This window comes from Mchenga conophoros, linkage group LG5, assembly GCF_057382185.1.
Source record: "Mchenga conophoros isolate Kocher_MC1m ecotype Shallow Benthic linkage group LG5, M_conophoros_male_GT1.1, whole genome shotgun sequence".
Classification (NCBI taxonomy): Eukaryota; Metazoa; Chordata; class Actinopteri; order Cichliformes; family Cichlidae; genus Mchenga; species Mchenga conophoros.
The window spans coordinates 19,326,798-19,351,205 of record NC_140530.1 but is presented as its reverse complement, the minus strand read 5'-3'; the positions used below and the strand labels follow the sequence as shown (position 1 = coordinate 19,351,205).

The window sequence follows — 24,408 nt, the reverse complement described above, 5'->3', positions numbered from 1 at the left end:
ATAAAGTTAGGAGGAATAGCTATTGCTATTTTTCTAACTTTTTAGTGTTTTGCACCCATCCATCCAATTTCATCTGATTATCCAATTCATGGTGGCAGGAGGGACAGGTTACCAATCTGTCACTGAGCTAAATAGAGACAGAAAATTCATCTTCACAGGCTTGGTGATGCAGTGATTAGCACTGTTGCCTCATAACAAGAAGGGCCTAGAGCCTTTCTCTGTTGAGTTTCAGTATTCTTTCCAGGTAACTGCATACAGTCCAAAGACATGTGTGGGATTAGGCTAATGTTCAACTCTAAAATGACCGTAGGTGTGTGAATTGGGTCTTTTGCCAGAAGTGAATTTATCCCAAGTGGCCACATCTGCCACTAAAAAGCGAGAACGTAAGTGACGTAGTAGCTCATCTATCTCACTATCCATCACAATTCACAGGTGGTGGCAATATTACTTGTGTGGAGTTTGCATGTGCTCACTGTGCCTGTACCGGCTTCCTCCCACAGTCCAAAGACATGCTTTTTAGGTTAGTTGGTGATTCTAAAGTGGCTGTGGATGTGAGAAGTGCTTGAATTGTATAGAATAAAACACTGCAGAAATGTTTGGTTAAAATGTGACTTTTAGTCTAAAGTGCTCTGAGTGGTCAGTAGAAAAACTCCAAATGCAAGTACATTACATTAAAATCCATCCTAAGGTCAAGGAGGCTCAAAAACAGTCATTAATAGTGCAAATTCCTATTATTCACCGGCAAATGAAAGAGTTTGAGTTCAGGAGTATTATGACTACACTGAAATAAAAAGCATGAAAATATATGTATCAGTGTGTCACTGGACTGACTATATTACTTTTGTTAACACGGTGATAGAAAGGCCCCGATATCCAGTCCCACCACCCTTAATGTGGGAGTCAACAAATAGAACCACTCACAGCATGATCATTAATGATAAGATCGTGATCATCACGTTTTAATATGATACGTGATATACGTTTAAGTGATATACGAAAAAGTGTGGCAAATTTGTATTTTGAGTTATCAAAAAAAAGTTTAAGCAGGAAGAGTAGTAGTGGTTTTTGTGGAAGGATGAACGCTAAACACCTCTAGCTAAAGCAGAAGTGCCAAAATTGCAGTTCCTCTAATAGCCACTAGATGGTGTCTTGTAAAGCAAGTCAAACCTGACAGTCTCCCATGTTAAAACAATGCTAAATAGCGTTAAAGACCATGTTTAAAATATAGCAAAAAAAAAAAAAAAATGTACATAGGATCTTTTAAGATAAATATCAAAAATTTTAACAACAAAATACTAAAACATGAGAGCAAAAAAATTACTCCAAAACAAGTTTATAAATCTAAGTTTTAAAAACTAATCCACCAAGTCCACAGATCTCAGGCTCAGAGGGAGAGATGTCTTTTGTACTCTATCTCTATCTTTGTATGCTGCAGAGCCAGCAAGCCCTGATCACATGACCTCTGGGACATGCTGGAGATATATGGATGCAAAAGTTCACTGATGTACACTGATGCTTGTTTATTATCAAAATAAATCAAAACGAATCAAATAAAATAAAAATCTTAAAATGTACATGGAAGTTCATCGGGAGTCAGTTCAGCTGAATTAGCAACAGTGTGATATGTGAGTATTTACAAGAGTTTGTCAGTCGTGCAAGCTTCAAAGTTCCAAGGAAGTCTTGTTAAGATAATAACCATCAAAACAAATGAGCAACTTAAACCCAATGAAGTAAAGACATGAAAAATATTCAGTCCAGTTCAGAGCATGACACAGTGGAGTTTAACTCAATTTCTTAATCGATTTAAAGTGATAGAAGCAAAGATGAACCAGAGATTTAATGCAAGCATTCAAAGTGAAAAATCGGTCAAAGGTTACCCCAAGATTCCTGCGAGAGATGCTAGAAATGTGTATTAATTTGTCTATAAAGATAGAGGGGGCCCTTCCATGTGCAGCACATTGTGTGAAGGGTAGTGTTGAGGGAATAAACAATGGCATGGAGGAGGGAGAACAGTAGGCTGTTTCCATTCCCTGGAGGTGATGTAACCAAGGTGACAGTGTGTTTCCAAAAAGTTAAGAGAGAAGATGGTTAAAGTTTTCCCTTAGCAGCTGCATCTTTTTGCTGAAGACTTAGATTCATCATTCTCTCCAAATACTATGGGCTCTGGGAAGTCATGATACAACTCCACCTCTGTCCCCTGTGAGGCCTGAAAAAAAAAAGCCAACAGAGTTTTGAAAAGTCAATGGTCACACAATGCCACAATATATTCCAAAACCAACATTTTTTCCCCTAATTCCATAAAACTGTAACTCACCTGTTTGAGTGTGTTACTTGCAATTGTCTGGAATGCCTGTTCTAGATTTGTGGCGTCTTTCGCACTGGTCTCAAAGTAGGGGATGTTGTTCTTACTTTGGCACCAGGCTTGAGCCCTTTTGGTGGTCACCTGTGGATATACAATATCATTAATAATCATCTAAATTATACTCACTGGATGGTGTCAGGCTGGACCCCTGTTTGCTTTCAGAACTGCCTTATCTCTTTATAACAACAAAGTGCTGGAAATATTCCTCCGAGATTCTGGCTCATTCTGATTTCCAGAGGTGTGGACTCGAGTCACATGACTTGGACTCGAGTCAGCCTCGAGTCATTAATTTTATGACTTTAGACTTGACTTGAAAAAATGTTCTAAGACTTGTGACTTGACTTGGACTTTTACACCAATGACTTGGGACTTGAATTGGACTTGAACCGGTTTACTTGAAAAGACTTGATATTTTACCCCAAATACAAAATCTAACATGCATATTATATAGAGATTGAAAATGTGACGTCATTCACGGGTAGAACCGCAAAGGATTCTGGGAACTCGTGGCAAGCGGTACTAGCGCACGCAGGCTTTCAATTAAAATCAGTTATACAGCGATAAAAAGAAACACAAGAAGCCGTTGTATTATTAACTGCAATAGCCGGTCGCATGACAGCCACGGGAAGCCGACGGGTAAAGAGATCGGTTGTTATCGGATTACCTTGTTGAAGAGAAATTGTTCGAGCCATGTTTCCGAAGTAACAAAGAGGCAATGGATGGCCTGGATTGCAGCCATTCAAAGATCAAATATAACGTCCCAGAACACTCCAGCTCACAGGTTAGTCTGCTCCAAGCATTTACACGAAGGTCAGTGTTTTTTAGTAGTTAATACGTCATTTTCATAACATAACTGGTGATATAGGTTACAAGCAAGTCTGGCGCTGAACAGAAATTGTCGCGCTATGCTCCTTTATTTATTGTGTTTATTGTGCATAAATAGTGAATTGTCCTGACACAATATTGCGTTTCGCTTCTGTTATTATGGTACATTGACAAAAACATATACTTTTATTCACAGGATAAAACAGGTTTTTTTGTATCACTAATTGCCCAGTACGATTACAGCATACAATATTATTGTCACTGCTACATTTCTGTGATGCTACCAGAAATTATTTCCACTACTAATTAATTACCGTTGAGCTCAAAGGTCCTATTAATAAACGGTTAACGAATGTGTATTTATGACGACGATTCGTGAGACTGGTAAACTTATGATACGTACGATGGTCTTTACTTTCTACACGGTGCATTTCAAGGTCCTGCACCCATCCGTCGGTAAACTGTACCTGGGCTTGTTGCAGTGACCTGAAGTTACTAAACTTCATGAGTGTGTGCACTCACTCCAAGAACCGTATGATTATAAATATGCATATAAATATGCTACGATGAGATAGCTGACTTCATCTAACTAGCAAATGTTGTCCAGGCTACGTTGGTGATACAGTTTTTTTAATGTGTATGATATTTTTGTCATGCGATTTTAAAGCCGGTCCTACAACCGCATCCAAGAATAACATGCAGCTTATCTCAGAACTGTCGGTGAAAATTATTCTTGGAGCTAGGTTTAATTGAGCTGCATTTTAAAGAGGTGCAATTTCACAATTTGTGTATATTTTCTAAGTTCACTATTTTGTCATGTGTTGAGAAAAACACAGATTTTAAAATTACATGGTCTAACATTTACATTTAGCATAACTGCAACATTATTTTTTCGTTGTTTTTTTTTTTTAAAGACTCGAAAGGACTTGAAATTCAAAGTTTCAGACTTGTGACTTGACTCGGACTTTTACACCAGTGACTTGAGACTCGACTCTGACTTGCCTGACATTACTTGAGACTTGACTTGAGACTTGAGGATAAAGACTTGAGACTTACTTGAGACTTGCAAAACAATGACTTGGTCCCACCTCTGCTGATTTGACACAATCACACGGTTGCTGCAGATTTGTCAGAACAGTGTGGACACTTTGTAAATGCTCCGTTTTCTGTATTAACTGATCATAAAGTATGATCCAATGTTTAAGTCAAAAGTACAGATAGAAACTACATCACTCACTATTCTTATCTTCTTATCTTTAGTTGTGGGCCCACAACTAGGTCAGTTAGCCTAAGTGCTAAACTATCTGCCTTTATAGACAATTTGTCTACCAATAGACTGACAAATTTCTAAACTTTGAGATTACTTTGTGACACTTTATGGACATCAGCTATGTTTAAAACACTAGTTTATTAAGCTATGTACAAATAGCAAGAAACAAACATCTTTATTTATCCCATACAATAGCCTTTAGCCAATAGCCATAGCCTTTACTCCCTCTGCTCAGTATTGTAATTTCTCCTTTCTCACACATCTGTTATGTCCCCTGAGACGTCCAGCGGACACGGAAAAAGCAAGAAGAAGTGTTGAGGCAGAAAAATAGTGAAGGAGGCACTTTTAAGAGCAGAAATATATTTTCTTTTAATTGTTAATTAAACTAAAAGATGGACAAACTGCTATCAAAATAAAAACAAAATAAATAAACAAAATAAAACTTAGCAGTTGATTACTATACAAAAGAATGAGAGATGTAAAATGATCAAACACACCCTCCTCTCCAGAGAGTATGAGTAAAGAGCTCCCTGAGCTTTTTCTTCAGCAGCAGCTGAAAAACCAATATACACTGACTGGATTTGTGACGCAAGACTGCAAACAGCAAGAGGCACCATGAGATGGGAGGTTCCTATCCCACAAAAACTTTGTGCAGTAATCTCCACAAACCAGCTGTATTGTTTATCTTTGGGCTTTTATCTTAGTTTAAAGATGCAGAATTTCTATAGGTCCTTTGTATTCACTAAAGTTTAACCAACATGTTGCCATGCCCATTTCCAGTTTTTTGTTGTCCTTTGGAGAGCTTCCTAGTATTTGCAATCTGTTAGCAACTGAAACAATTTCAAGGAGGTTTTTGGTCAGCGGATACACATGTAGCTCCATGTCCTGAAGGATGTACATGTAGCCCTCAGGACCAGAAGTTGCCAGAGGGTCACTAACCAGTCTTTAGGGCTGTGTGACTAGGATGTTGAAATCTTGACCCTTGACATTATGTAGTCACAATTATTGTCACACATCCAAAGTGGCAGCCAAATAAACATCACACGTCAGTAGCGTTAGATGCAGAGCACCAGCAGTTCAAGTTTCTCTTCTCTCTGGTAAAATGATCGTAGCTTTGACCAGCTGTTTATCTGAGACTTCTAAAACACCATCAGTAGGCGTCAGGCAGAAGGATGGTGTCTGAGCTTTTTATAAACCAGACCGTACTCAGCAGAAAAGGCAGAACAAGCTTCCGGGGACTTATCTGTAAATTCACACTGCAGCATTATGGCTCACACATGCTGAGGCCAGTGCAGCGAAACCTCTATGCACTTGAATTCAGTGAAAAAGGTTTGAGTTCTGTTCTCAGAAAACACTCGAACTGGGTGAATATTTCCACAGGAGACACCTGTGCACCTACAGTAGCAGAACGAGAGCTTATCAGCTCCAATCACTGCAACCTAATATCTGTGTCAGCCTCGGTTTCTTTAGTTTAAACTCCCACCAACGCTGGAACTCGCTCTATTGTCCCTGCTCAGGCTGACATGGCATGCAAGATGGACCTACAGCTTAGCATACATTTTAAAACTAAGAGAAGGTTTAACAGAGAAATAATTAAATTGAATGAGAAGATCTGGCTCTTCCAACCCTACCGCACTCAGTGCTTTGGACTTTCCTTCCTTGCTTTGATTGACAGACACTAGAAAAGGTTTTACTCTGCTTTCATTTATGAAACATATCAGAAAAAAATAGTGTTTTTTCACAAAAAATATGTGAGAGTCTTGAAAGTTTATCTTTAAATCTTATCCATTTATAAATAGACTTGAGAGACAAAATCAACCTTGATTTCATAAGAGGCTGCTTTATCTTTTCCCTTACCTTAGTCATATCTGTGGCATGTAAACAGTCATCACATTGTTACTAACACAACAGAAAGTTTACTGCTCCAGCCGTCTTACTATAATATTTAGCAGTATTTCCTCAAAGATCATCCTAATTGCTTTTTTATATAAAAACAGGCAAATGTTATGTTATACAGTTTTACCTGGTCAGTTGATTTCTGTCCCCTGATGTCTGCTCATTCAGGTACATTCATCAGTGTTTTTAAATAATATCAAGTGTGATTTAGACAGTCGGTCAATAACACTTGAGGCAGTAATTTAATAGAAACACAAACACTCCCATCAGTCTTCATTTTAGTCAACATACATCTATCAGCTAATCTTTTAAAACACGAGCACTTCGTTTACCATCATGAGCTGGAAAGCACCTGCATTCTTTCTGATAGGAAATTCAATACCAGTACTGGGAAGTAAAGTTATCTATGCTATGGCAGAGACAGCCTTCTAACAAACATACTGAACCCGGACCTTTTTGTCTCAGGAATCTCATACCAACCTCTCTGTTTTCCAAGTCAATCTTGTTGCCTAGCACCACAAATGGGAAGTTCTCAGGATTTCGAGGGCTGGCCTGGATCAGAAACTCTTCCTTCCAGTTGTCAAGCGATTTGAAGGTTTTTTGCGCTGTCAAGTCAAAAACCAGCACACAGCAGTCTGCTCCACGATAGAAGGCAGCATTCAAAGACTGATACCTTTCCTGGCCAGCTGTGTCCCAGATCTAGGCAATGAAAGAGAAACGCAGTTAGCACCAGGACACCAAGACTAGAGATAATGCAGAACAACAACGTCCTACTAAGGACCTGGAAATGTCTTTTCTCAATAAAGCTGTGCTTGAAGCCTTAAACATTAAATCTTCATTTGTCCTCATATGATCAAAGAGTCCATCTACATTTTATGCCACACCTGCAATACAACAACCTGGTCTCCAACCATCACCTCCTTCGTCATGAAGTCTGCTCCTATTGTGGCTTTGTACTGGTTACTAAACTTCTTGATGGCATACTGGTTCATTAAGGAGGTCTTCCCAACACTGAGAAAAGAAACAGCAGCACAACAGATTTATGAATGTGGTTAAAGCTTTTTTAAATTTCTATTCCAAGTTGAGTTTAAATAAAAGCAGCATGTAGTATAGACAGGTTGAAATATGACTGCTTCAAGCATATCACCAACCATTTTAACATGTGGTCTGTATAGCAGTATAGCTGGTTATATTGTCTGTATTCATGTGGTAAAGGAAAATAAAACAAGAGTAGGGTAATATTATCCATCCATAATAAGAGAATAGATTCAGTAAATTCATTTTCATCTTTGATCAGTGCAAATACGTAATAATCCACGTGAGTGAGAGAGCGGTGATTGGTACGAGGAAGCAACTCTGACAATCAAGAAAAATGTTTGTTTCGCTCTCAGTTGTGGATATCTGATAAACAGCTTTGTGTTGTTATGCACACTTAAACCACCTTTATTAAGTAGTTTTAAACATTCCCTTAAACAGTATTTCAGAAACTAAGGTATAATTGTGCATAAAACAATAGGATTAACTAAGTCTTACATGCAAGATACATAGCTAATATTCTGACTGGCGACAGCTTATTGCACAACAACAACAACTCGTGCCAACGACGAAGTAACACACTTTAAAATTACATTTAAAATACATTAATATCAAAACCTCACAATGAATCTCCCAGGAGGACGACTTTCAGGAGAACCCTCTTCTTGGATGTCATTTTTCCACAGCTGCATTAAGACAAAACGCAAGAGAGTTTAGTTACTAATGCTTTCCTGACTTCCTGTGTTGCGTTTTCATGGCCCTGCACCAATCATGTATGAATGCCACTCATTCCAGTCATGTACCTTATAACCTGTTTGGCAAATCAATCCAACTCCTCCTCAAACCAGGTGACATCAAATGTTTCAGCTGATTTCGGTGTCACTAAGCTGACAGCACACAGATTTCAATTCACTGTCAAGCTTTGTATGGTATAATTATGCAAAACAACCACAATCACAAACATAACATGAGTTCTGTTCAACATGCATTGATTAAAGAATTTGTTTGCCACACTGGATATGACTGATCTAAGCCGTGGCTCAGCCACACCCAGTGTGTCAACTGGATCTAACTGTTGTGTAATCCTTTTTGAACACGTAAGTGAAAATAAGTAAGTGAATATATATTGTACTGCTACCTTTAAGTGTCGTGATCAGCTGATATATTTTAGAGCCCAAAGCTTGAAGTAAAAAAAAAGAAAGAGAGAAATTAGATTGTTTGTAATTTTGAGTCTCTGTCTCAGTGTTATTTCCTGTTTCATTTTGATAGTCTCTTGTGTCACGTGTTTTGTATTGCTTCCTTTTTCTTGTTTTCCTTGAGCAGTTTCAGCCAAGGTTTCTCATTTCCCTAATTATCTGGTGTGTATTTATTGTCTGACTCTCTCTCTGTTTATTGTTGTGCCCTCCCTCTCTGCTGTGTGCTCCCTTGTTCCTTGTGTCTCCCCCCTCCTAGTTTTGTATTCCTGGCTCTAGCCCTGCCTTGTTTTGCGTTTTATTTTTGTGTTGTTTTTTTTTTGTTTTTTTTGTTTTTTTTTGGCCTGTCCCGTTTGGCTCTTTTGCCATCAGAATTGTTGTCTAAAGGCAAAGAAAGATGCCCAACGGATTTACTTTACCAAACTGACCATCCCAGCCTTGCCGTAATGGTCCATTTGATTCACCTTTTATTGTTTATTTTATTTTCACTTACTGAATACGGGACAGACTTGACTGGGGGAAAGAAGGGGAGAAAGAAAGAGGGAAAGAGAAACAGCTGAGAAGAGGGACAGGGGAGAAGGGCAAAAGACAAAAACCAACAGAACGGGCAGAGAAAAAAAAATGCATATATCAATCACCTGGATCACCTGCTGAGAAAGAAAAAAGAAAGCAAGCAGAAGAGAACAAGAGTAATAGAATAAACAACATCACAATGATATATGGGAATATGACAGTAAATACTAAATGTTAAACATTATTGTGCAGCACATAAGATCAACAGAACACAGTGTGCTTTGAGGTAGGAGCCAAAAAGGGTGTAGTTTGTGGGTGTGATCACCAGTGTGTACACCTGTGAGCATGGACGCGCTTGTTTTTTGTTTTTTTTAAAAGGTTCCTTCATGTAATAATCTGCTAGAGGGTGTGGGGGGGCCACAGCCCCGTCCTCCAGGGCGTGAAGCAGGTGTGGAGGCGATCAAAACTCCAGACATCCAGAGGCCCCCAGAACACAAGAGACCAAGGAAGACCAACAGAGGGGCAGCTGCGCCACTGTCCCGGAAAGAGCTGAGGAGAGTCCCAGATGAGGGCTCACTCAGCAGCCGCGGAGCAGAAGCCAGGGGGAGTTGCAGTGACGCGCCCGTGAGCTCCGCCGGCAGCCAGCTGCGCCTGAGTGACCGAGCCCCAGGCCGAGAGGCCGGGGGCACCCCACCTCCGAAGTGGCCCGAGCGAGCCCCAGGCTCCAGGCCCCGATAAGCGGCCGCCAAGGAGTGAGCCGGTGTGTACCTGGACGCCCATCCCCGGACACAAAGAACCACCAACGCACCGATGTCTGAGGGAGTCCGCCACTGGCAGGGGAAGTGGTGGTAGGGGGAGATAGGCCTCCAAACCTTGGAGGGCCTGAGATGTCCCCAGAGAGGTGGCGCCTGACACCCAACCTGACATATAGACACAGACATACAGGCACACACAGATACAAACATCCATTCCCACCCTCATGCTCTCATATGCACTTACTCCACACTCAACCAACGTGGAGACAGACATAAAGAGACGTTGTACACACGATCACACTCCCCAAGCGTACTCTACAAACCGGGTCTAGGTGCCCCCGCCCCTGGAGGGGGGAACTGCACCCAGACCCAGGTGGTGTTTCCCTTTTCCCTGCGGTGGGGGGAGGCAGACCGCCCCGACTCCGCAGCAGCAGGAAGGCTCCACACTCCAGACCGCAGTCGGACGGTCAACTCCTCCTCCTAGTCCTAGCCCCCCTGCTCCAGCAGGTCGCAGAGAACGGGGGTGAGAGAAGACTCCAAACCTCCCTCCACCCGCTCATTGTAATGTTGATGCATGTGTGTTCTAAGGTGCATTTAAAACCCAGGAGGGCTTGGAGCTACCTGCCAGAGAGCAGCAGGTAAGCGCATGGTCCCTCCTGCTAGCCCTCAATGTCTACGTGTATTTAAAATTGAGAGGTGGGCAACGATGCCAGGGGTGAGGTATACACCCTGATGGTACTTTGGACTCCGTGTATCGTGCCCACCCCCAAGATCCTATATGTATGTGTAATGAGAGTGTGAGTAATGTGAATGTCTAAGTTGTGGGATAAAATTGAGGCAGAGGCAGCCAGAAGGGGACAGAGGGGGGGGTAGCCTCCTCTGCACCCTGGTGACATACCCCTACTCCAAGGCCCTGCATGTGTGGGTGGTTGTGGTGGAGCGGGAAGAGGGAGGCAGCTGGAGATGGGGAGGGAAGGAAGGGAGGGGCAAGTGACCCCTCCCTGGGGCCAGCTCCCCCGCTGACCCCAGTAGGCACCCCCATACTCCGCGACCCGCCAGGGAAAGGGGGCCCAGGCCCATCCAGACCGGGGCCCAGTGCAGCAGCGCCGCCTGGCCCCACAGAGCCCGGGACAGTCCACCCAACCCCACCACAGAGAAAACTGCACCCACCCCACCATCCACTCATCTTCCAGACTACATAAGACAATAAACACCCAGGCTGAGATCTTCCTCCACCTCTCCTGTATCTCCCCCTCCTACAGAGGCAGCTCCTGAGGAGAGGAAAGCTCCTGCAAGATGTGACAATCTCCCCCACCAGTTGAAGAGCCCCCCAGGCGGTTCGACGCACCGGCGGCACCCTGCTCCAGGGCTGGGCCCCCATGCACCCACCCGCCCACAACCCCGGCAACACACCAACCAGGACCCAAGCCCCCGAGGCCCGGTCCGGGTCCCAGCCCAGAGACGGAGCGCCCCCAGAACCTCACGCCCATCCCGGACCCACCCAGGGGCAGCCAGGCTACCAGGTCAGTAACCCACGTCCGTCAGCACAGACCCTCCCCTAGCCCCGCTGCACGCAGCCGCGAGGAAACAGTCACCGGAGAGCCAACAGAGCCCCTAACCGGACATGACCGCTACCCCGGGTTGAGCCCCCCAAGGAAGATGCCTCCGGGGAACCCCCCGACGCCCTAAGCCTGTCCCTACCCCCACACCAATCACAACAGTGAAGGCGGGACCAAACTATGACCCCCCACCCCCACTAGGTGATGGAGCTGATCAAAGGAGCCCAGAGCAATTGATCTGATGTGGTGGCAGAGGCTGTATCAAGACTAATGTAATCTAATAGATAATTTCTATATTGGTTAGAATTAAGATTATTTTTATTTTTCCAGTTCATGAGGACTGTTTTCTTGGCTATGCATAGGGCAGTGAAAACCATATGGGCGATATTCTTTTCTGAAGTGACATTATCTAAGCTGCCCAACAAACACACTAAGGGGGAAGTTGGAATGTTACATTTCAGACACTTCGATAAGTCTTCACATATCTCGCGCCAAAACTTCTGAACTGGTGGACAGAACCAAAGAGCGTGGATATAATTGTCCGGTGAATTGGTTTGGCAGTGTGAGCAGTTGTTGGTAGACGTAAAGCCCATCTTGAACATCCGATGACCTGTATAGTGCACTCTATGTAATATTTTGTATTGAATTAATTGAAGACTGGGATTTCTAATTAGATGAAAGGTTTTTAAGCAAATCTGAGACCAGAAGTTTAGTATTTTTGTGTTTTTTTTTAATGTAAAGACTCCAGCGTTAAAGCTTTTTTGAGTTCTTGTCTCACAAGTTATGCATCTGGATCCTTATCCTGCCTGCAGCACAGCCATTTCATGACAGATTTCATAAGAGGCTGCTTTAACTTTTACCCAAACCTTTGTCATATCTGTAGTAAACGGTAATCACAGTTTTACTGACAAAACAGAAAAAACTAGTGCAGCAGCTCTCTGACAGTAAGCAGTATTTCCTTAAAGCTGATTCATAGCATACAGGTGTATTCCTGACTCAGAATATCCTTTTAGAGCTCAAGCATGCATATTTCTACCAGTAAACTATAAGCCTGTTGTGTCTGGCCTAATTTGGCCCACTTTGCAGTGTGTTACATTTTGCAGTTAATGGTGGAATATCTAAGAGGGAAAATATTTCACAAACTGAATTGTTGCTGTTACAACACTCGAATTCAGCGAGCTCTTTAGAACAACCCATTCTTTCACAAATGTTTTTAAAGGTAGACTGCCTGTCTCAGTGCTTGAGCTGTGGCAATGGGACTGAAAACACCTGAATTTAAAGATTTTGGGGAACGAGGTCCAGTAATTTTGTCCATATAACATATCTCAGTCTTTATACTCTGCACAAGGTCTGTTGGAAAAAAGTTGATGGTAGTGTCAGACAGAATTGAAAAAAGAAATCTGTTGCATGTGTGGCAACAGATTTCATTTTGTCCTCAAGCTTGTTGGTACAAGAAATAGTTGTTGTATGATCAGACAATCACGGGTAGCTGCGTGACCTGCAAGTCACAAATGAAAGAAAAACTATTCAACACAGAAAACAAATGTGACAGGACATGTTTGCCTGCAACGCTGGCACAAAGATGTCTAGCATATTTATTTAACATAGACTGTCTATTTAAAGACGTCAATATTCCCCCAGACAAAATTTCACAAAGAGGAAGGGGCATTTTACGATGCTTTTTATGGACAGAAGCTTTATCACTGCTGCGCAGGGAAAAAGCCTAAATAACTTTTTATGTCCTCCATCATTTTTCCTGAGGGGTGGTTTAGGAGTCATCAGCGGATCAGATTGTCTGTAGTTAGATCCCCAGCTTCTCTAGTCTGCATGTTGAACCCTGAGTTGCCATGTTTGCAGGTATATTGGGGGGGATTTACCATGTTTTCATTGAAGTTCATTGTTCCATCCTGTGTTTGAAACTTTTGAGTTCAGGAAATTTGAAATGGGTGAACAAGGAAGTGAGTTAGTTCCAACTTGAAAACTGGAATTGCCACTGAAAATTAGAAGCTGTAGTGCCCCTACAGGCCACTTGCTGCCTCTAAAAGTAAGGCAAACAATGCCCAACTAAATAGGTGGATTTTTCTAACTCAGATGGATAAAATTAGAGGCCGGGCTGCTTTGACAGTCATGCACTGTTTTAATTGATTGCTCAGCTAAATTTTCCTCTGTAAATTTGATCTGCTGAACTGGACCTTGGGACAAGCTGATGCTTTTAAGAGAATAATCTGACCAATGGTGGTGCTTCACTTTTGGTGGAAAAAAATTACACTAGTCTGTTATAGTAGTTCAGTTTCTAAACTTGTTAGATCAGCCCTTTTGGTACCATTCAAAGTAACCCCTGCCCTACCATGTGATTGGCTGATTAGATATTTGAGCTAACAAGTAGTTGAACAGGTGTACCTAAAAAAGTAACTGATAACAATAGTTAATGACTTAAAACATGAAGCACAGTGCATTCAACACCTATACAAGTAGTTTTTTCTCATTTACTTAAAAAAAACCCATACCAATAACACTAACTGGTTTACAGTGAATTCAAACTTTGTGAACTGAAGGCCAAAGTAGATGGAAAAAGTAAAAAAACAAATGTATATCAGTTCTCTGCATCTGTGATTAAGGCTTCACACAATTACACACCTGAGGGGGTGTCTGAATGGAAAAAGAAACTGAGAATTTCATCAACCATACATACACTGAGACACAGAACGCCAGACTGTTAATATAGTCAAGAGTTTTATTATTTGATGTCCGAATTTTCTTTGACAACAATGTTTGCATTGCAGTAATTTTGTTCTTATAAGGAGGAGTACTACCAGGACAGATAACTGGATATTTTCATTAAATGGAAAGATAGAATATCCATTTGATTTCAGTCCATTATACCTTCACCATCTATACACTGTAATACACAATCCGTTAAAAATATTAAGTACTTAGCCAACCTGAGCTACAAGCAGATAGATAGAACAGCAATAACAAAGACATGACAGAAGACAGGTGTAAGCTGTGTTGGTGATGCATATTGTAATTCTATAGCGATGAAAGACGTCTGATGAAAGGACAGAACATATACAGCAGTAATAGTAGCAGTACAAGTAATGTTACACAAAAGGCAAATATTAATATATCAGGGACAATTAATCCATGTTCTACACTGACTTATTAAGTAGACTCAGCTTTTACTTTGAGTCTACTTAACAACATTTCTACTGTGCTGTTTAGGCAGTTATAAACCCTTTAAGCACAATCTTGAAGGGCAAAGGCAAAGATAATCTACCAGAGTGTTCAACAAATTCTCAGGACATATCAAAAAAGGAAAGAGTGAGGAATTCTAATTTGAAAGGCATCTGGCAGCAGACGTTGCCCAAAAATCAGTCATCCCTGTATAATTTTTAAAGGCAAAAAAAAACATACAAAGTGCAAAAAGAAAGAAGAAAGTGTTTCAGATTGGCTTCAAAAACATCTTCAGCCAATTAATGCATCTGTATATATAGTTCAGCAAGATTATTCATTGACAGATAGGCAAAAGAAAGCAAAAGAGAAATCAGAGAATGCGAAACTTGGGATGCTGACATTAGCCAACATCGCCTCACATTAAAGATAATCAGCTAGGACATCTAGAGTTCCCAATTGCACTCTGAAAATGGCTCCATCTTGTCCCCTTAGCATGAATGTCGGGCATCATCTGCACAAATGGGTTGCTGGGACAGGAGATCACTCACAGGAGATCAAGTCAGGGACCGTGAGGTCAGAGTGGGGCTGGGGGGTGTCATTTTTTTCTTGTGTGATCTTTGGGCGCTGGACTCGTCAACATATTTTACAAGAGAACACTAGTGTATTAATTTGTGTATTAATTGTGAGGGGGACACATCCATGTGCAGCACATTGTGCGAAGGGTCGTGTCAGTGGAATGAACAATGGCATGGAGGAGGAAGACCAGTAGGGAATTCCCTTCCCTGGAAGCGAGGTGGAGGTGATGTAACCAGTGACAGGGCGTTTCCAAAAAGCCAAGAGAGAAGATGGTCCAAGTTTTCTCTTAGCAGCTGCAGCTTTCTGTTGCGGGTTTAGGTCCTTCATTCCCTCCCAGCTTTATGGGCCCTGGGAAGTCATTATACAACTCCACCTCTGTCTCCTGCAAGGCACCAAGAAAAAAGAAGTTAAGTAAAGCCGAAAGATTTTTTAAAATTCAACAATCACACAATGCAACAAGCCATTTCAAACCCACCACCAGCACACCACACACACACACACCATTAACCTGTAACTCACCTGTTTGAGTGCATTACGTGCGATTGTCTGAAATGCCTGTTCTACATTTATGGCTTCCTTCGCACTGGTCTCAAAGTAGGGGATGTTGTTCTTACTTTGACACCAGGCTTGAGCCCTTTTGGTGGTCACCTGTGGATATAAAGAGAGATTGAGTCCATCGACAACAACAAGCTAAAATAAGTTGTACAATACAATAACTCAATTTTCTGCATTATTTGATTATGATATAGGTATTGATATTTAGGTCACAAGCATACAAACTCATATTATGCTTATAAAAAAAAAAAAAAGATATTCCCAGTGCTGGAGGAAAAGTTGATTTTTCAGCTATATTTGGGGAATAACTGCTCAACAAGCATTTCTCATAGGTGAGTGCACAACTTTCAGGTGGCACATGTATCATTTGTTCTCACAAACTGCTTTTATTTTGGTTTTTGGATGTCTGGCGTGAATAGCTTTACTGAGGTATCAATTTGTCAATTCACATTGTAATGTTGAAGTCTATGCTCTGATTATGCCACTTCAAAGTGTGGATAAGAGTTACTTCAATGTTTAGAGTTACTATCATTGGAAAAAAGCCACTCTGATATTGTTATGTAACACATAAACTTGAGGTGAGCTTTCCAAGCTTATACAAAGGCCCTGTCAAGGCATGCACTTCACTAGCCACAAGAAGCTCCTCTGCTCAGGTGAAGTGACTTTTGTAGTTTCACCAAGTCCTCTAACATTCCTTACACAGCAACCCCATCAACACCTGCGCTAATCTTTATGGTCACAGCAAGTCTTTAATGATTTAGTCTTTTCTCCTTCTACAGATCTACCAAACAAAGCAGCACAACAGTAACAGCCACAGTGTGCTGTGTGCACTTACAACTGACACGCACACATAGTTAAAGTCATTCTTAAAACAACGAAACTAGAACCAGGAATCTCATACCAACCTGTCTGTTCTCCAAGTCAATCTTGTTGCCTAGCACCACAAACGGGAAGTTCTCAGGATCTCGAGGACTGGCCTGGATCAGAAACTCATCCCTCCAGCTGTCAAGTGTTTTGAATGTATTGGGCGCAGTCACATCAAACACCAGCACACAGCAGTCTGCTCCACGGTAGAACGCAACACCCAAAGACTGGAACCTCTCCTGGCCAGCTGTGTCCCAGATCTAGGCAATGAAAGAGGAACAATAGTTAGGCACACCAGGATTAAAGATAATACAAAACAACAACTCTCAATAAAACTGTGCTTGAATCCATGAAAACTTAAAGCTTCATTTGTCCTCACATAATTTAGTCCTCCGACTAGTTATCATACCACACCTGCATTGTAACGAGTCGGTCGTCCACCATCACCTCCTTCGTCAGGAAGTCTGCTCCTATTGTGGCTTTGTACTGGTTACTAAACTTCTTGTTCACATACTGGTTCATTAAGGAGGTCTTCCCAACACTGAGAAGAGAAACAGCAGCACAACAGAAATATGAAATATGCAGCAATTAAATTACTGTGTTTGGTGATATATGAATGTGGTTAAAGCTTTTAGAATTTCCACCAGCTTGAGCACATTGGGTATCCATCTTAATCGAGACAAGCTGATTTTAAATACAAGGATCCACTACATATAAGACGAATGATGACTGCTTCAACCATATCGCTAACCACATTAGCAAATGGTCTGTACAGCAGTATAGCCACTTACAGGTCGTAAAGCATGCGATAAAGGAAACTGAAATGCTGCATGCTATGATGATGTTATCAGTGTGTCATTCTTGTGGAACAAGAAGACACACTCAGCAAATTTAACGTGATCCTTAATCAGTGCAAACAATTACTGACCTGTGAGGGTGACAGAGCACCGATTGGTACAGGTAAGAGAGAATGGTGAGCAAGTCCAAAGAGTAAAGGCTTTGCCTCACTCTCAGGTGTGGCTACCTGCCAAACTGCTATGTTGTTGTTATACATAAATAAATACAAGGACAAAACTAAGGTATTTTCACACAGTCAACCAACCATTTCAGATGCTTTACCACCACACTAGAGTGAAAAAGAGTCAACTAATTTGCATCTAGAAAACTCAGATACAAAACAGACCAGTGATCTGATTTAGATATCTGTGGGAATTCTACATCCTAACTCGTGAAATAACCAGAAACCCCTCTTAACCCTATACTACAGCCTGCCACGCCATTAAATGGTTGCGGGCTGTGTCAACCTGAAATGTAGAATTTCTCAGGAGGTGCACATTAGGCTATGTTCTAAATTAAGACGTAGATTTCCTACTGAAGCGTACTAGAGAACTGTTTACATCATAACCTACAAATTCATCTTTCTGGTCAATCAGCAAAGAACCAGAGTCAACTTTGGTATTCTTTCCAAGTGGTCATATGATTCAACAAAACAGGGATCATTCCTATTTTAATTTTTGCAAGTTAAAATATTCAATGGCCTGGAGTTACATTTCAGCCTGGCTTAACAATAAGAAATGAATGAATGGTGGTTGATTCAACCTGTTTGGTCATTATGTTTTCCTTACATATAAAATACTGTAATTTATTGGTGAATCATATTATCACAGGGATACACAAAAGATTTCAGTGTTCTCAGGTTCACCCAGCTTTAAGGTTTCTTATGAAACTGTTTACTAAGCTTTTTTTTTTATAAATTATTGTGAAAAATTAAAAGTTCCCTTGAAACCATGTTTGAATAACTGTAATATAAAAACTACTTTTGAAAGACGGCATAATGAGCATGAAAACTGAGCTTGATAGCAATAGTAGTGATTAGCAGCAGATAAGGGCTGTATATACAAGAAGCACAGTTTGTATTCTGCCTGGCGACAGCTTATTGCACCACCACAACAACTTGTGCCAACAAGGAAGTAGCGCAATGTAAAATTAAATTAACCCCAAAACAACAATAGGAAAAAAAATTGAATAGTTTGTGTGACTCACCCTGAATCTCCCAGGATGATGACTTTCAGGAGCACTTTCTTCCTGGATGTCATTTTTCCACAGCTGCAGTAAGACAAAAAGCAAGAGAGTTTAGTTACTAATGCTTTTCTGACGTCGTCATAGCAAGTCACAACCTAACCACTAGCTGTCTATATACCTGGAACAACATAATCAATACAAAAAAATAATTCAGTTTCTTTACAGACTGGCCTATTGGACAACTTTATGTCTTGAGTTTCATGGCCCTGCACCAATCATGTATGAATGCCACTCATTTCAGTCATGTGCTTCCTAAGCTGTTGGGCAAATCACGAGGAACATATCTCTCTCTCTCCCTCTCACTTCAACACACACACACACACACACACACACACACACACACACACACACACACACACACACACGGAGGTTACTTCTAAGAATATTGACTCCTCCTCAAAGTCCAAACCAAGTGACATATGAGACATTTTCTGCTGATTTCACTGTCACTAAGTTGACAAACCAATGCTGCACAATGTAACGCTTAATACACCGTCAACCATTGCAAGATATAATTATATAAAATGACCACAGTCACAAATACAACATGACTTGGGAGACAACATGCAAATAGATGTATAAATAAAATTAAATCTAGTTTTTCCCAGAATCTATACAAAAGTGAAAGACACATATTAGTCAATTTGGGGCTAAAATGTTGACTAAATTCTGGAGAATTGGACAAAACAACTGGATGTATGTCACTTTAGTTTGAGCAAGAGTGGTAGTTAACTGTTCTGCAATCTGTGCCTTTTCTGAACACTCAAACACTCTTCACTGCTCAGGGATGTGCACAATTTCCCCAATACTCATCAGAGATTTCAGCAAGAGCTTACCCAGTGCATGATTAAGTTAATATGTGTTGTATTATACTGTATCACCCCCTTTAAGTGATCAATTGTTTATTTGAGAATGCAATGTTTGAAATAAATAAAAAGAGGAAAATTAGATGCCTTGGTGTTTCACTAGGACAAAAAAAGAGATTTTGTCAGCCAGTATCATTATACAATGCAAGACTGAAGCTGCATCCACACAGAAAGTGATTTGCTTCAACAAGAGAGCAGAGAAAGTGAATGGCATTCAGCGATTAAGAGCAACTAAGGGTGAAATAACAACTGACGAGGTAAAGTTGGTGGAAACCAAGAAACTCCACCACCACCAGGCGAGTGATTGAAGTGAGTGAAAATTAAGAGTGCACAAAACTGTTGCTTGACATATAATCTGGTAGTAAATACGTTAGAACATTACTTAGATAACCACAGCCTACGATGTCCACAAGCAACAAGACGTCAGCTTTGATGGGGTCGGCGATGAGTGCTTCGCTTCCAGTGTTGACGCAAATCTGACCTTATAGCAAATCTTTTATGTTCTGTCCAATTGTGCAGTGGGTTCCAGTGAAAATGTATATTAATGTCTTGAAGGGCTATGTATAAATCTTTCCCATACACAAATAGACTAGAAAGACAAAATAAAATGTGATTTCTTAAGACACTGCTTTATCTTCTCCCATACCTTTGTCCTATCGGTGCTATGTAAACACTGATCACAATGCAACTGATAAAACAAAACCTGGGAAAAGTACTGCACTGTCAATAAGGAGGGCAGAAAAAGCAGATGTCTGGCAGTAACATGTAGCAGTATTTCCTCAAAGCTAAAGATGATCCTAATTGTATATTATAGCAGCATAGTATACAATTAGTAGTATACAAACATCAGCAAGGTTTCACCAGTGCATTACAAACATGGCCTCCCACTGGGAATTTTCTTTAAGAAAAAAACAAAACAAAAAAAACCTGTAGCCTTTATGATTGCTAATGTGCCTAAAATACCTTACTGCTCCAGTTAGATTGTGTACATGTTTAAAAAAACAAAAACAAAACCCTTTAAATTTAAATGAAACCCGCAGCCTGATTATTGTTTTGAGAGTCAGAAATTCCTCTGAGCTGGAAAAGCACCATATAAAGATATGTACTGTATATATTATACACTGTGGCAGTGTCTAATTGTCAAGTCCAATTATGTTTCTCCTTTTGGGTGAAAAAAAAAAATACACAAATTGTATCTTGTTTTGGTGGTGAAGCAATAACCTTTTAGGTAACATTTAACAGTAAACATGAACACTTCATTTCAAATTGCATGCATCAGTTTACTAAAGTAAAACACAACCATAAGCTGGAAAGCACCAGCATTCTTTCTGAGTGGAAATCCAATACCTGTGAAGCACAAAATAGTTGACAGTAGCATGAACAACAGCAACACACTGTCACGGAGGTGTGCTTAAATTAGTCACATGATAACAGCAGAAGCAGAGATCAGACATTTAAACTTTCATGAACAGCAGGTCCATGATTTCTCATTAACAACTACGATTTCTGACAGGCGGTTCAGTCCAAAATGAGATTGTGGCCTTTCACTAATATGATCAAAACAAATTAAATAATTTCTTCTGCCTGAATGAATATACAGTATTTCTCAGTTAAGAAATGACTGCATGAATTAGGCTCATTATTATTTATTATTTTAAAAACCATGAAGTTTTGGACTCCACCACAGTTTCTCTATGCTCATACATTTCTGCTCAGAGCATCTAGTCTTCACCTCTGACATGGGTTATAAATGCAAACCAAACAACACAAAACAAACCCCAAACTAAAAATAGTTTTGGAAAGCAGAGTTCAGACAATGTTCAGTCAATTACTCCAGGTCACAGAGGGAAGCCATCATCATTTGTCCTTGTTAACCAGCTTCTACATGGGAAACAGATGCTTCAGTAATGAAGGATCATCTTTTTAAACGTGTGTATTTTAGCTATAACAAGTACGAGTGAAGAGATAGATATGCTGAACAACTTCAAAAGACACACAAATTAGGACTAATCCAAACTCAGAGGGCTGTTTGCAGCGGAGGAGCAGTTTTTCAACTCCAACCACTTAATTAAAAAACTGTGCAAGACCATATGTGTCATCATACTGTGCACAGTATTTTTTTAATGAAACAATAAGAAAATGGTAGACGTAAATGTCAGACAGCATCTGTCATTGAAAAGTAAAATACTCAAAACCTGGATAAATGTATAGCAAGATGTTTCTTTTCTGTCTCGAGCCTGTTGGTACAAGCAATGGGCGTTGTATAATTAAGACAACTTGAACGACGTGTAACCGCGTGACCTGTGAGCCACAAGCGAAACGAAACCCACTTAACGCATAATACAGACATGACAGGTCAAGATTCCCTAGCAACACTCAGACACATATAACATCTGTTTAACACAGCCTGTAGACAATAAGGGTGAGGAGATCGCTTAAAGGTCACACTGACCAGGATCAAGATGTAGCCAAAGAACACAGTGACGAGTAGCTATTCAGCCACTCGGTGATGTGTAGTTCTGAGGTAAAAATCCTTCTCTGTGTGCATGAGCATTAACACCGTTTAAAGACACCCCTTCACAACATTTGACAATGATGAGTTTTTTTGTTTAGGTTTTTTTTTTTTTTTGTTGTTGTTCTTTTACGATGCTTTGGCCGACAGACCAACCCCGACTAGCCGGTCTCCTTCCTTGTTGGATTCGACCCAGAGGAGCCACAGGCCGGCCTTGTTTTTGCCGAAAAACACCTCACCACCATTAGCAGCTACAGCGTCAGGACATCCTAAACACTGACAAGTGGGCAGACATTATACATATAAAGAGTTTCTTGTCGTCTCAAAAACTTACTTTCAGCTCGTAACACACGGTAGAGGAGACTTGCTGACCGTATCGAAGCCGGCTGCGAGAAAACTAGCCGTTGTTGTGCAGCGCAGCTAGCGTCAGTTGCTAACTAGGCGTTACGTTAGCTAGCGTTGATTTGGCAATGTCCCGTTTGAGATTCTCAGAAAAGTTTCTGACGTCGACACCAACAAAAATCGTGTCGTAAATTCACGAGGTAATTTATCTACAAATAGTGTTTAAATTTGGCACTTGCCTTAAGGCTTGCCTGCCTACAAGCCACCCAACCAGCTAACTACTTAGTTCTCCCTTGTCTTCTTTCACTTCCGCCTCCCAAACAACGCTTGTGCCCTACGTCAGACGTAAACAGCCAATAACAACCCCTTCTGAAATATTAATTAAGGCCCGTATAACTTCTCTATCCTCGACTTTCACAGCCCATTAAATGCCACAGCTCGGGTCTTTTCAGAGAAAACATTAATATTAGTACTGATTCTCAACCCTGTTGCCATTCATATAAAACAAACATGACAGATACGTATTAAAAACATTAAAATAATATTAAACTCAATTGTCCTAATTTTACCCATTTTATTTTATGGATTTCTTAGCTCACAAAGTTTTAGACTACTGCCTTTTAACAGTTTGAATTATTATTTGTGGCTGTGTCTATGGTGTATTCGGGCAAATGTTTGAAAACAAAAAACTGAAATCAGTGAAACAAAAAAGTATGTGACTATGAAAAGTGAAAATTTGGGCAAGGTTGATTTAGAAACTTGCCTAAACTCCTACTAAGTGTAAGCTGAAACTGAATTAGTATTCAGTATGAGTGTGACTAGCTTTAACTTAGTGGTCAAGAAATTAATATTTTGTTCAATAAAGTTTTCAAGTTTCAGAGTATTGGTATTAGGGTTGCACCAAACATAATACACAACAACTAACATATTATAAAATACTGTAAAACATTTAAAATTCTTTAAGCGTAGATTGTTTTCGAATTGCAAAATTACCCAGGCTTTGAGCACAAATGCTAACCTGCTGATGTTATGTATTGATAGATTACAGTAAACATTAAACAGGCAAGTTGCCAAGCTTTCAGTTAAAAATTAACTCCCACACTGAGTCAGATCTGACCACATCATCACCCTGACTCGCATGATTTTTATCAGGTGTGTGCTTATTGTCCTGGTTGCGTTTTTTTCACAAGACCTGACTTTGCACTAGATAGGTCCCACTGGATGACATAACAGATAACTGGGCTAAACCTGACAAGTCTGTAGCCTGGATATATAATAGAAAGCCATGTTGGAGCTTTGTAGTCATTCTGATGCCCCTTAATGCAGACTCAAGTAATTACAGTTCCCTAAATTGATAATAAATCGGCTTCAGAGCTGCTGTTCCACTTTATTCAAAAACACAAACAATATTTTAAATCTTCTAACATAATGAGTGAGATGATGAGCTGCATATTCCAAGTAATTCTACATAACTTTTACAAAACATCCAGTGAACATGAGCATTTTTTTTCAGTGGGAAACAACATTCTGGGGAGGCACCTTGAACTGATCTTAACTAATCTAACTCTCAAAACCTCCAACTACCATTTTTTTTCATTGTATGATTAAGATGATATTCTCCTAAGAACCAGCCTATTCATTTATGTGATGGACATTTGTTTTTGGGTTATATCTTTTGACTTATTTGAGCAACCCTACTAAGTCCTGGTGTACTAAACAGAGGACATCCTGGTCTTTCCATTGATATCTCATGTATTTGGGTGGCCTCTTTTAGCTCCAAAGAGGAAGGAAATCACAAAATAAGTTCAATAGGAAGATTCTTATCCTTGGTTCTCAGGAGGATATGTTAGAGTTGTCATTTTAATTATAGTGCATTATTACACTCCACCAGTGAGTCATCTAAGATAATGGTTGGATGGATGGAGTGAGTAGTCCACCACTAGAGGGCAGTGGAAATTCATTTTGAACAGAAGAACCAAGCGAACTAATGAACTCAGACCTTTTTCAAATGCATGCTGTCACTCTGTAA

General features: G+C 40.5%; 2 protein-coding genes across 4 annotated transcripts; both read right to left on the bottom strand.

Annotated features, from left to right (window-relative positions):
• Positions 1 to 632: 632 nt before the first annotated feature.
• Positions 633 to 8,641, bottom strand: LOC146574357 (ras-related protein rab7-like). Its single transcript, XM_085273960.1, has 7 exons — positions 8,527 to 8,641; positions 8,192 to 8,275; positions 8,012 to 8,074; positions 7,238 to 7,364; positions 6,834 to 7,052; positions 2,315 to 2,443; positions 633 to 2,206 (listed from the first exon to the last, which is right to left on the bottom strand). The coding sequence occupies exons 3-7, from the start codon at positions 8,062 to 8,064 to the stop codon at positions 2,102 to 2,104; spliced, it is 633 nt and encodes a 210-aa protein (XP_085130086.1). The 5' UTR covers positions 8,065 to 8,074; positions 8,192 to 8,275; positions 8,527 to 8,641; the 3' UTR covers positions 633 to 2,101.
• A 5,483-nt stretch (positions 8,642 to 14,124) lies between these two features.
• Positions 14,125 to 22,708, bottom strand: LOC146574356 (ras-related protein rab7-like). 3 transcript variants are annotated; one of them, XM_085273957.1, is made up of 6 exons: positions 22,372 to 22,708; positions 18,621 to 18,683; positions 16,992 to 17,118; positions 16,619 to 16,837; positions 15,678 to 15,806; positions 14,125 to 15,540 (listed from the first exon to the last, which is right to left on the bottom strand). In XM_085273957.1, the coding sequence occupies exons 2-6, from the start codon at positions 18,671 to 18,673 to the stop codon at positions 15,445 to 15,447; spliced, it is 624 nt and encodes a 207-aa protein (XP_085130083.1). In that variant the 5' UTR covers positions 18,674 to 18,683; positions 22,372 to 22,708; the 3' UTR covers positions 14,125 to 15,444. The 3 variants fall into 3 exon arrangements, with proteins under 3 accessions (XP_085130083.1, XP_085130084.1, XP_085130085.1); XM_085273958.1 differs by having other exon boundaries at positions 22,619 to 22,685; XM_085273959.1 differs by lacking the exon at positions 22,372 to 22,708 and adding an exon at positions 18,778 to 18,799.
• Positions 22,709 to 24,408: the final 1,700 nt, after the last annotated feature.